The sequence below is a fragment of the Dipteris shenzhenensis genome, chromosome 4 (genome assembly GCF_047967505.1).
Source record: "Dipteris shenzhenensis isolate YYH24624 ecotype China chromosome 4, Dip_SZ_1.0, whole genome shotgun sequence".
In the NCBI taxonomy this organism is placed as follows: domain Eukaryota; kingdom Viridiplantae; phylum Streptophyta; class Polypodiopsida; order Gleicheniales; family Dipteridaceae; genus Dipteris; species Dipteris shenzhenensis.
Genome location: NC_141599.1, coordinates 1,063,009 through 1,075,205, shown reverse-complemented (window position 1 = coordinate 1,075,205; position 12,197 = coordinate 1,063,009). Strand labels below are relative to the sequence as shown.

The window sequence follows — 12,197 nt, the reverse complement described above, 5'->3', positions numbered from 1 at the left end:
AATGAACAAGCTTTCCTGGAGCATGAGCTGAGTCTGTTGAAGGCTAAGCATGAAAAAGCTAGCCAACTACAGGTGGCTGAATTGCAGCAGAAAGTTGCAGCTACGGAGCAGGACCAGATGGCACTATTGCAGCTTTGGGACCAGAATATCCATATGCAATCGGAGCTGCAATCACATAAGGCTAAGCTTTCTCTTCTGCAATCCAGGTCTGATCAGTACAAATCTGCCTACCATCACATATCTGTTTTTCCCAACTAGCATCGGTTTCACATTCACCGGGACGTTGACTAATAGTGGCAAGGGAAACTGTTATAGGACCGAAGCAGTCAAGCAGTCACATGTCTAGTTCTTGATATGTCAACAGTGACCAGGTGTACAACTGGAGCAGTCAAGCAGTCACATGTCAAGTCCTTGACATGTCAACAAAGACGAAGTGTACGACCGGATTAGTCACATGTCAACTCCCGGACATACCAATAGTGACCAAAGTATTGGAGCATCACATGTCGACCGAAGCAGCCAAATGTCAACCATTGTCACATGTGACCAAATGTCGACTAGAGCAGTCAGATGTCTATCGGAGCAGTTAGCAGTCATCAATCACACAGTGATCACATGTGGATCGGAGGGGTGGTGCACATGGAGGTTATGTCAAGGACATCATTTCAGGCGGTCAGAGGGTGGTGCGCATGGAGAAGTTATGTCAAGGACATGATACATCATTTCACACGGTCCAACTAGCGCACAAGGAGATCCAACTAGAGTATTTATGCCACACCAACCACGGAGAAAGAGACCGAGATGGAGTGCACCCACAGATAGCCGCCAACGCTCTATCACGGGCTACACATCGTCACACAAAGACCCACCAGGAAGAAGTGGAGTGAGATGAATATGAGGGTGAAGGAGAGGGGATCAACATTTGGCATTTGGCATTCGTATGAAAATAGAGAGGAGAGTGTGGGGAGAGATAAGAGGATGGAGCTACGAGCTCGCCTATTGTATGTTGGAGTTCTTGATGATAGTTATGTGTCCACTATGACACATGGACTTGTATACTTTGGCAGATATGGTCACCTCTTGTCCATTTCAATGACTTGCGTGCTTCTGGCGACTTGGTCACCCTCTTGTTATTTCTATGCCTCTTGTCATAGACCCTTTTTGGTCTTCCAAAGATTTTCTTTCTTTCTTTCTAGCATACACATTTGGTTTTCATTTCTTCTCAAAGAACAAATCAAGGAAGAATGGCAAGTCCATGACTTACAAAGCATCGATGCTTTAAGAAAATGGCAAAGGAGCATGCTAATCTGGTTGCACAAGAGACTGATGAAGATGAGGACAAGCCCCCGAACAAGAGACAAATCAAGGAAGAATGACAAGTCCATGACATACAAAGGATCGATGCTTTAAGAAAATGGCAAAGAAGCATGTTAATCTGGTTGCACAAGAGACTGATGAAGACGAGGACAAGCCCCTAGACCCTCTACTAGACTTGAGGAGAAGGCCTTTAGTACTTCTATCTAAATGATGGGATAGACACTAATTGGGCCTTCTAGCGTCATGTGTGCATGCCAAGTATTCTGTCTTGGGTAGTCCCCCAAAAATGAAAGTAATAAATTGAGTGTGCTTTTGTGTGCTCCATTATGTCTTGTACCCAATTAGGAGATAGGGGGATCTTTGGTTGTACTCGTGATGTTTTCCCATATCAGGCATAACCGAGTCACGATGTTGGTACATTTTCCTAGCTGTATGAGCTGGTCATGCATCTATGCTTATACTTCAGCTTGTGGTCATGTTTGAACTTTAAGCCATGAGAGTGCTTTGTTAAGCCTCTGAACCATGCTCAGACTTTAGCCTCGAGATTGCATGGGATGCACAATCAGGATATTGCCATCATGATTGTCTTTTGGAGTCACTCACCCTTGCTCTGAAGGAGGGTATTAGTTATCGGAGTCCTAGTGTGACTCCGAGAGTGAGAGTGTTCTACAATTGTATGGTGTGCAAAGTCCTTAGGCCACTTTAGACCTAGTCTAGATTGTGTGGCATCACATGTGAGGTCAAGAGATATTCCTCCACTGAGCTCACCTATGATGCAGTGTGTGAGTCTTGGCCAACCTATAAATGAGGCCCGTTGTACTTGCCCATATGACAGGAACTATATTAGCTGGGTGCCTCAATCCTTGTGCCTTCCATCTCCACGATTGTTCTCTCCCCCCCACCATAATTTCTATCACTATTGCCACCATCCCTCCCACCCTCCCCTCTCCTCCGTCTCCAAACCCCCTTAGCCTCATCCTCCACCCCCAAACCCCCTACAGCTCTCTTCTTCTTCTGCCACTGACCACCCTTCCCTCCATGCCACCTCCCACTGCCCCTTCAACACAACCAATGATCACCTTCACCACCCGCCCTCCAGTCATCACCCCCTTCTAGCTTCGACTTCCACCCCCCTCCCCACTTCTCCCAAGTCCCACCTCGCAACACCCATCCTTGCCTAGGCCATTGTCTCACTCTAGCAAAAGCTGGGCTTCCTCGTCTCAATTTCAGCCTACCCCTTCAACAAGATAGGCACAGCTCCCACAGTGCCAGCATAGGAGACTCCAACCCTTTTCTTTCGCTCCGCGAGGTCGAAGCCTCACCTAGGGCAGGCCCTCCTGAGAGTTGAGAGAGTTTTGCAACCAAGGAAAGGTCACTTCGCATACCCCTACCTCTATTTCTTTGACCCAAAGGACTAAGACTTGGGAACCCAAAGCTGCTTGTCATTTTGCCTATTCTTTTTTAATACACAAAAAAAAGATAAACCAAAAAGGCACAAGAAGAAGAAGAGGTTTCATTAGAGATGACAAAGATGCTGTTCCATTGAGCATGGATTTTACCACACTAGCAGTTTCAACAGGGGACAGATTAATTTTGGTTTTGCACTTGCTTAATATTGCAATTTCTAGGTGCTAGTTAGCTAATTAGAAGAGCACCTCAGCATGGTCAATATTGGTACACTAAGGAAATTGGACTTGCAATATTCGTAAGCAGCTTTCGAGCCCCGCTGAAAAACAAAAAATGAGTCAGCAAACCGATATACTTGATCATAGACAGCTGTGTATAATTTTTCCTGATAAACATAAAGCTTGATAACACAAAAGCATGGGAATACCAAACTTAATTTCATGTTTCAAATGAGAGCCTGCCTTTTGTAAAATGGTAATCCAGCTATTGTATGCAGCAACCATAACAAGCTGATCTGATTGTTGTCCACGAGAAAGACTTGAATGTTTGTCAACTGATTCTTTACCAATTACAAAAGACCTTTTTGCTCTTTCGGCACCATCCATCTATACACAAATGACAGCAGCAAACCATGATAATGAAAATTGTAAAATTAAAATCATTGACCTTCTCTACAGCTTTTGATTATGCAAACATGTAAATCCACTATGTGTGTGTGTGTGTGTGTGTGTGTGTGTAGCTTTTCTTTGTTTGGGTTCTCTATATTCAGAAATTTCGGGTGCCCGCCTATATTAAGAAGAATCACAAGGGCAAAAAACAGCTTGTTTTTATTGATGGTCTGGTTTCTACACTGCATCAGCTTTTACAAAGCAATAATCTGAAGCTGGAGGATGTTGTGTTTGATCCTCCTCCAGCTTGATATGTAACTTTTTACTTGCCTGTCTCATGACTTTTGCTTTGAGGCTTTACTTGTAAATTTTTCCTTTGTACTTATTGATGGGTTTTTACCTCTTTTTTGGGGTTTCCCACACATAAATATAAGATTTCACCCAAAAGAAAAAAAAAAGGTGTGTGTGTGTGTAGCTTTTCTTTGTTTGGGTTCTCTATTGGGCACTCTGGACTTTATGGATAGACAGGAACTGTAAAGTCTTTGGTGATCCCATATTTTCCTTGTTTGGCTTTTTTAAGTGTTCTCTGTAGCAATCCTTCTTTGATTGCTTGCAGACGCACTGCATAGATCATGATGTATATCTAGCATACACTGCGATTTTCAGTTGATGTATTTTCGGCTGCCTCATTTTGAGGTTGCTACTCTTGTAATATAATCAATCAAATGCACATTTGAAGCTTTAGCAGACATTGCAGTTGATCTGCAAGTTTTAGAGAAATTTGGGGCTTTTTTTGCAATTACACTGCAATTTTGCAGTGAAATTTGGGGCTTTTGCAAACAGAGTGCAATTTATGCAAGCTTTCATATCATTTGCCCTCTTTTGTATGCACTTTCCCACAAGAAATTGGGGCTTTTGCATTTGGGTTGCAACTTTGCAGGTAAAATAGCATTTTGAAAGTTTGCAAGCAGTTCTGGACTCAGTACGAGTCAATTTACAGACTTTTGCCACTTTTTGCAGATTCTATTTGCAGATTTTTGGGCATTCAGCAGAGCATTTTGGTGCAATTTGAGCCTTGGATAGGTTGTGACAGTATTTGTTACTGTGGGCAGATTTTCTTTGCAGACTTTACTTGTGCATTTGGCGTCCCAGAAAGGGATTTTACTTGGTTAGTTTGATGTGTTTTTTGAGTTTATCTGGCAAAAATGGCTCAGAACAATCCCAATGAGGTGTTCGGAGTTCTCACACAGGAGGATAAGTTGGATGGCACCAACTATTCCTTGTCCAGTTTCATGGTTCGGAATATCTTGGTTGCCAGACATCTTTGGGATTATGTCAATGCAGATGAAGCAAGACCAGATACAGTCGCTACAACTGTCACTCCTACAGCTGGAGGCAGGGGTAGAGATGCAAATGCAACACAAGTAGTTGGAGCAGCCGCTCCAGGAACTCCCATAGCAAAGCAATAAAGATGGGACTCTTGAGATGCACAAGCTCTTTCAGTGATTTCTCTATTTGTCAGGAGGTTCATTATACCTCACATTCGGTCACATAGAGAGTATGTTTGTAGCAAGAAGTGGTGCCAGAGTTTCCTTTATGAAGCGAGAGCTTTCCCATACGCATATGGATGAGGGAGATTCCATGAATTCTCACCTCACAAAGCTTCAGGACTTGAGGGAATAATTGCTGAATATTGATGAAGTCATTCCAGATTCAGAGATGATAACCACCACTCTGAATTCTCTTCCGAAGTCCTATCTTGGTTTCCACACCTCGCTGAATTTGTCATTGAGGGGGGGCAGCAATTCTCTCTCTTTTCACAAGTTGGTAGGACTTCTGTTGCAGGAGGAGTAGACTCGAAGAAATATGGCAACCTGGGCTGGCGAGTATGCCATGCTTTCCAAGTTCAAGCCCAAGGGTAAAGGGCAGCAAAAGCCACATGCCAATCAGCCCGCACATCAGCATAAAGCTGATTCAGGACAGCCCTCTTATAAGACTAAGGGTGATGCAGATAAGCAGAAAAAGAAGGCATTTGTCATTATTGCAAAAAGCCAGGTCATTATATTGGAGAATGCAAGAAGCGCATAGCTAAAGAGAAGAAAAGCGATTCACGTATGGCTGTATTAGATGCATCAGCTCCACATTCTCATGATGGGGAAGATGTTGCAGCCAACTTTGTGGAAGAGCACTATGTCTTTCTCTCTTGCACTTCAGACTTTTCAATGGGTAGTTCGGATACTACAACCATTAATGATGATGACCCTTATGCTTTTTTGATTTGCAACTATGATCCTTCAAAGGATGCATGCTCTCTCAGCGTCAATGAGACACTTTATACTTGGTATTTTAACAGTGGTGCTTCAAAGCACATCACTTCCAAGAAGAGTCTTTTTGTATCTCTGCATCCTCCACCTACCAAGAAGAAGGTGACTTGTGCAAATAATTCTTATTATTCAGTGTGTGGAGTGGGAGACATTATTCTCACATCCACTGATGGTACAGATTTCAGAATTTCAGATGTACTCTATGTGCCAGACATAAAGAAGAATTTGCTTTCAGTGTCCTCTCTTAATAGAAGAGGATTTCAGGTTGTTTTTTATGATGATAAGTGCGCAGTCAGAGACAAAGAGAATGACTATGCTTTGATGTTGTCTGGCACTTTGTATCGGGGTCTTTTTCAGCTTGATCTATATGAAAAAAGATCCGATCTTCCATTATCAATAAGCACTCCCACTGCTACGATGCAGAATGCGGAGTTATGGCATGCCAGGTATGGGCACATGAGCTATGGCAGCTTAATGACACTTCAAAGGCATGATATGGTTGATGCATTTCCTCCTTTAGAGTCGCCTCGTCCTCATGCATTTGAGGGTTGCATCCTTGGCAAGATGCATAGACTTCCTTTCAAGAAGGATGATGCAGTGAAAGCTACACAGAAATTACAACTTATTCACAGTAATGTCTGCGGTCCCCTGAGGACACCTACTTTTAGGGGTTATCTTTATTTTGTTACATTCATAGATGACTTCACCAACTACACTTGGGTCTATGGTCTCAAGGCAAAATCAGAAGTGTTTATGCATTTCAAACACTTTCTGCCTATGGTTGAAAATGAGACAGGACTCAAGGTGCAGACACTTCGCACAGATCGAGAAGGAGAGTATATGTCTCATGAATTTGAGGCATTTTTGAAGGAGAAAGGTATCACGCATCAGCTTACAGTGAGGTTTACACCTCAACAGAATGGCAAAGCTGAGCGGAAGAATCGCACTACCATGGAGATGGATAGATGCATGCTTACCAGTAAGAAGTTGCCTCACAGGTTTTGGCTTGAAGGCCTCATGTGTGCCAACTATATTTTGAATCGGGCTCCCACAAAGGCTTTGAAGACAATCACTCCCTATGAGGCATGGCATGGGAGAAAGCCTTCAGTGGACCATTTCAGATATGCCCACGTGCCTGTGGAGTTTCGACACAAGTTGTCAGATAAGGCACTTAAATGCATTTTTGTGGGGTATAGTTTACAGAGCAAAGGCTATCGTCTCTACAATCCTGCTTCAGGCAAGATTTTTGTTAGTAGAGATGTTATGTTCTTTGAAAATTCAGCACATACACATGCTGAATTTCAGATTCCAGCTTCTTCAGATAATGTGTTTGAGGGGATGCTTCCTATAGCATTTGGTTCCCTAGCTGAGGTTCATGCTGAAAATCAGAATTTACAGCAACCTCCTCCCGATCCACATGCCCTGATTCAGCCATCGGCTGATTTTGTACCTCCACAAAGTGTGGATGAAGTTGTCAGGCAAGAGATTCAAGAGATACACATAGCCAAAACACTCTGAATTGGTTGCTTCAGACTCTCAGGGAGTGTAGGCTTGAGGCCCCATTGCCTAGCAGGACTCGTAGTGCAGTAAGGCACGTAGGGGGGGCTCTTTTAGTTGAGACATCTTATGCAGGGACTCTTCTTGATGAAGAGGAGCTTGACTCTTTTGAAGAAGCAAAGGATAATGCACATTGGATGCATGCCATGCACAATGAGTTGCAGTCCACAGAGAAATATCAGACTTGGGATGTTGTGGATCTGCCACCAGGTAAACATGCCATTGGTACCAAGTGGGCTTTCAAGGTAAAAAGGAAGCCAGATGGGTCTATTGACAAGTACAAGGCACGGCTGGTTGCCAAAGGCTATGCACAGAAGAAGGGCATAGATTATGAGGAGACTTTTGCTCCTACATCCCGGATGACCACCATACGGTCAGTTATTGCAATGGCTGTAAATTTTGTTTGGAATGTCCATCGGTTGGACATAAAAACAGCTTTCCTACCAGCATCAATTGCAGCCTTACATAGTTGCATTGCAAGAGCATAATCAGCATATGTATGCTGGTCATCACGGGCATTTTTTTTTGTTATAATATTTCCTATGCACGAGAACATTCTTTTTCAAGTGTGGTTTTCGTGGTGAAACATGAGTTACTGTGAGAAAGAAAGAGAGCAACAGTGAGAGCAAGAAATAGGAGAGAGAGTGAGCTGAAAGCTTGGTTCCAAATAGATGAGTGTGAGAGTGATACAACTGAAGCAGTGAGATAAGGTTTTGTCCTAGTGACAAAACCTTAGTAGTCACTAACCATAGTTAGTGGACTAACTTCGGTTAGGGAGAAAAACCTCTTAAAGAGGGAAAAGTGCCCCTAACTAGCTTAATAAATTACATTGGTCACTGCTGAATTATATCTATAATTCTAACACCCCCCTGCAATGCCAATGTCATGTACAAGGATGATTAATCACCAAACGGATATAAGTTCACAGCACTGCGAAATGCCTCAAACTTTTCACGTGGAAGTGCTTTGGTGAAAATATCTGCAACATTGTCATGTGTGGACACAAAGATCATACTGATCTCTCCTGCATGCAACTTCTCTCTGACGTAGTGATAGTGAACCTCAATGTGCTTCGTGCGAGCATGAAACACTGGATTCTTTGCCACTGCAGTGGCACTCTAACTATTAGTGAGAATTGGAGAAGGACTCTCCGATGATAGATGAAGATCAGCAAATAGACAACGCAGCCAGACACATTCAACTGTTGCTGTGAAAGGTGCCCTGTACTCAGCTTCACATGATGAGGTAGCCACTGTAGATTGTTTCTTGCTCAGCCAGGAAATGCAAGCTTTACCCAAAAAGAAACAATTGCCACTAGTGGACTGCCTAGTGTCATAATCACCAACCCAATCTGAATCACTGTAGGCATGCATCTGCAAGTCATCCCCCCTCGGAAATAACAAGCCAAAAGACTTCGTGCCCTGCAAATAACGGAAGATGTGCTTAACTGCGTGCCAATGCATAGGTTTTGGGCTGTGCATATACCTACTCACCTGAGATACTGCAAACTGAATATCAGGTCTAGTGTTGCAGAGATAAATGAGGCATCCAACAGCCTGACTGTAAAATGTGGCATCAACTGATTCTCCTGCATCATGCATTGTGAGTTTCAGCCCCGGCTCCATGGGAGTGGCTATGGGCTTACAATCATGCATGTTAAATTTGTCCAAGAGTTTCTGCACATACTTGGACTGAGACATAACAGTGCCACGTCTCTCTTAAGCGAACTGGATCCCCAAATAAAAGTTAAGCAGCCCCAAATCTGACATGTCAAAGTTGGTCTGCAAATCAGCTTTGAAATCTGCAATATTATCTTCATTGGATCCTGTGAGCAGTAAGTCATCGACATAAAGAATGATGACTAAAATTTCCCCCCCATCCTTCTTGCTGTAGAGGGTGCTCTCAGTAGGATTATTGTGCAGCCCCTTGCTGGTCAAAAAGGCATGAATCTTGGCATACCATGCACGAGGGGCCTGTTTCAGCCCATGTTTTTATGTCCAACTGATGAACATTCCACTCAAAATGTGCAGCCATTCCAATAACAGATCGGATGGTGGTCATCCGGGATGTAGGAGCAAATGTCTCCTCATAATCTATGCCCTTTTTCTGAGCATAGCCTTTAGCAACCAGCCTTGCCTTGTATCTATCAACGGAGCCATCTGGCTTCCGTTTCACCTTGAAAACCCATCGTGTACCAATGGCATGTTTACATGGTGGCAAGTCTACGACATCCCAAGTCTGATTTTTCTTAATGGACTGCAACTCATCGTGCATGGCATTCATCCAATGCACATTGTCCTTTGCTTCTTCGAATGTTGCAGGCTCCTCCTCATCGAGAAGAGTACCTGCATATGCTGATTCCACTGAATTAGCACCTTCCATGTGCCTTACTGCACTGTGAGTCCTGCCAGGTAATGGAGCATCATCCTTACTCTCCCTGAGAGTCTGTAACAGCCAGTTTGGGACTGTTTTTGCTGTATGTATGTCTGCAATCTCTTGCTGAACCACCTGTTCCACTGCCTATGGAGGTGGCAAGACATCCTGTGGCTGAACTGGAGCATCAGGAGGTGGCTGTAAATTCTGATTTGCATCAGAAATATCAGCAGGGGAACCCAAGGCAATGGGTAGCAACCCCTCAAAAACATCCTCTGAAGAAGGCATATGAAATTCAGCCTGAGTGTGAGCTGAATTTTCTGCAAATATCACATCTCTACTGACAATGATCTTGCGTGTAGCAAGATTGTAGAGACGGTACCCCTTGCTTTCTGCACTGTACAAAACAAATATGCACTTAATTGCCTTATTTGACAACTTATGCCGAAATTCAACTGGCACATGAGCATATGCAAGGCATCCAAAGACACGGAAATGATCCACTGAAGACTTTCTCCCATTCCAGACTTCATAGGGAGTTTTTGTTTTCAAAGCCTTAGTGGGAGACCGATTTAAGATGTAGTTGGCACACATTAGACCTTCAAGCCAGAATTTGTGAGGCATGTGTTTGCTTTCCAGCATACATCTGTCCATCTCCATAAGAGTTCTATTTTTCCTCTCAGCTTTGCCATTTTGCTGAGGGGTCAGCCTCACTGTGAGCTGATGCACAATACCCTTGCCTTTCAGAAAAGCATCGAAATCTGCAGACAAGTATTCCCCACCTCTATCTGTGCGCAATGTCTGTATCTTGAGTCCAGATTCAATTTCAACCATGGCTGAAAAGTGTTTAAACACCATGAACACTTCTGATTTGCACTTCAACGGAAAGACCCAAGTGAAATTGGAGTAATCATCAATAAAAGTAATAAAGTAGAGATGACCACCCAATGATGGAGTCCTCTTGGAACCACAGACATCACTGTGTATAAGCTGTAATTTTCGAACAGCTTTAACTGAACCATACTTTTTGAAGGGGAATCTGTGCATCTTGCCTAAAATGCACCCTTCACAGGCATGTGGAGGAGGTATCTCAAGAGGTTACAATGCATCAAGCATAGAGTGCTTCTGAAGTGTCATCAAGTTGTTGCAATGCATGTGGCCATATCTGGCATGCCATAACTCTGCATTCTGCATGGCAGCAATAGGAATTGTTAACTACAAGAGCATGGGCTGCTCTTTTCTCAAAAAGATCAAGCTGAAAAAGCCCACGCAGTAGAGTACCAGATAATCTCAAGGCATAATCATTTTCTTTGTCTCGGACAGCACATTTGTCATCCGCAAAGATGACCTGAAATCCAGCCCTGTTAGGAGTGGACACTGAAAGGAGATTCTTGGTGATACCAGGCACATACAAGACATCTGAAAGTCTGAAAACTGAGCCATCAATGGCGGTAAGCTCAACTTCTCATGTACCACATACTGAATATGACGAGTTGTTGGCACAAGTGACTTTCTTACCAACGGGAGGTGGATGCAAGGAAGTGAAGAGACACTTCCTAGAAGTGATATGCTTGGAGGCACCGCTGTCAAAATACCAAGTATTCAGTGTTCCATTGACACTGAAAGCTGATGCATCCGTGGAAGGATCATAACTGCAAGTCAAAAAGGCATATGTATCATCATTACAAGTGGTTGTACTATCCCGAGCATCTGGAGCAGCCAGCCTAGAATCTGAAATGCAAGATAAAAAGGCATAATCCTGTCCAACAAAGTTGGCTGCAGCATCCCCATAGTCAGATGCATGAGGAGCTGAATCTGAAACAGCCATACCGGAGTTGTTTTTCTTCTCTTTTGCAAGCCTTTTCCTGCATTCTGCAATGTGATGACATGGCTTTTTGCGCAGTAATGACAAAAACCCTTCTTCTTGGGCTTACTTGCATCATTCTTAGCCTTTTGTAAAGGCTGTCCTGACCCACTGGAGGCTGATTTACTGATGTCTTTGCCTGTCCCTTTCCTTTTGACTTGAACTTTGAGAGCATAGCTTGTTCACCTGCACGTGAAGCCAAGTTTTTCCTAGTCTGCTCTTCCTGAAGCAGAAGTCCTATCAACTCATGAAAAGTGAGAGGATTTGTACCCCCCCTCAATGATAAGTTCAGCGAGGTATGAAAGCTGAGATAAGTTTCACGAAGAGAATTCAGAGTGGTGGTAATCATCTCTGAATCAGGAATAATCTCATCAATGTTCAATAATTGCTCTCTGAGATCCTGTAGCATTGTGAGGTGGGCTGACATGGAGTCACCCTCTTCCATATATGTATTACTTAACTCTCTTTTCAAGAAAGATACCCTTGCATCATTCCGGGCTGCATACTTGCTTTCTAAGATATCCCACGCTGCCTTCGAGGTCTTACACGACCGGATATGCAGAATGATAAATCTTTTTACTGAAAGAGAAATACACGACAAAGCTAAGGCATCACGTGAATCCCATCTCTTCTGCTCTGGAGTAGTGGCTATAGTTGCACCAACAACTTGTCCTGCAGCTGCACCCTGTGCACGACCTCTTCCTCCTCCTTGCGGGGGAGGGGTATTAGGTGCCATACCTGCTGGTC

The 12,197-nt window shown here is 43.6% G+C and overlaps 1 protein-coding gene across 1 annotated transcript in view; it reads right to left on the bottom strand.

Annotated features, from left to right (window-relative positions):
• The window catches only part of LOC147902304 (RNA helicase family protein), a 236,498-nt gene that overhangs the window by 74,141 nt on the left and 150,160 nt on the right, over positions 1 to 12,197 (bottom strand). Inside the window, exons 28-29 of the mRNA XM_087373377.1 lie at positions 3,186 to 3,329; positions 2,973 to 3,043 (exon numbers count right to left, since the gene is read on the bottom strand). Coding sequence (XP_087229503.1) covers positions 2,973 to 3,043; positions 3,186 to 3,329 — 215 coding nt within the window. The remainder of the gene's footprint in view (positions 1 to 2,972; positions 3,044 to 3,185; positions 3,330 to 12,197) is intronic.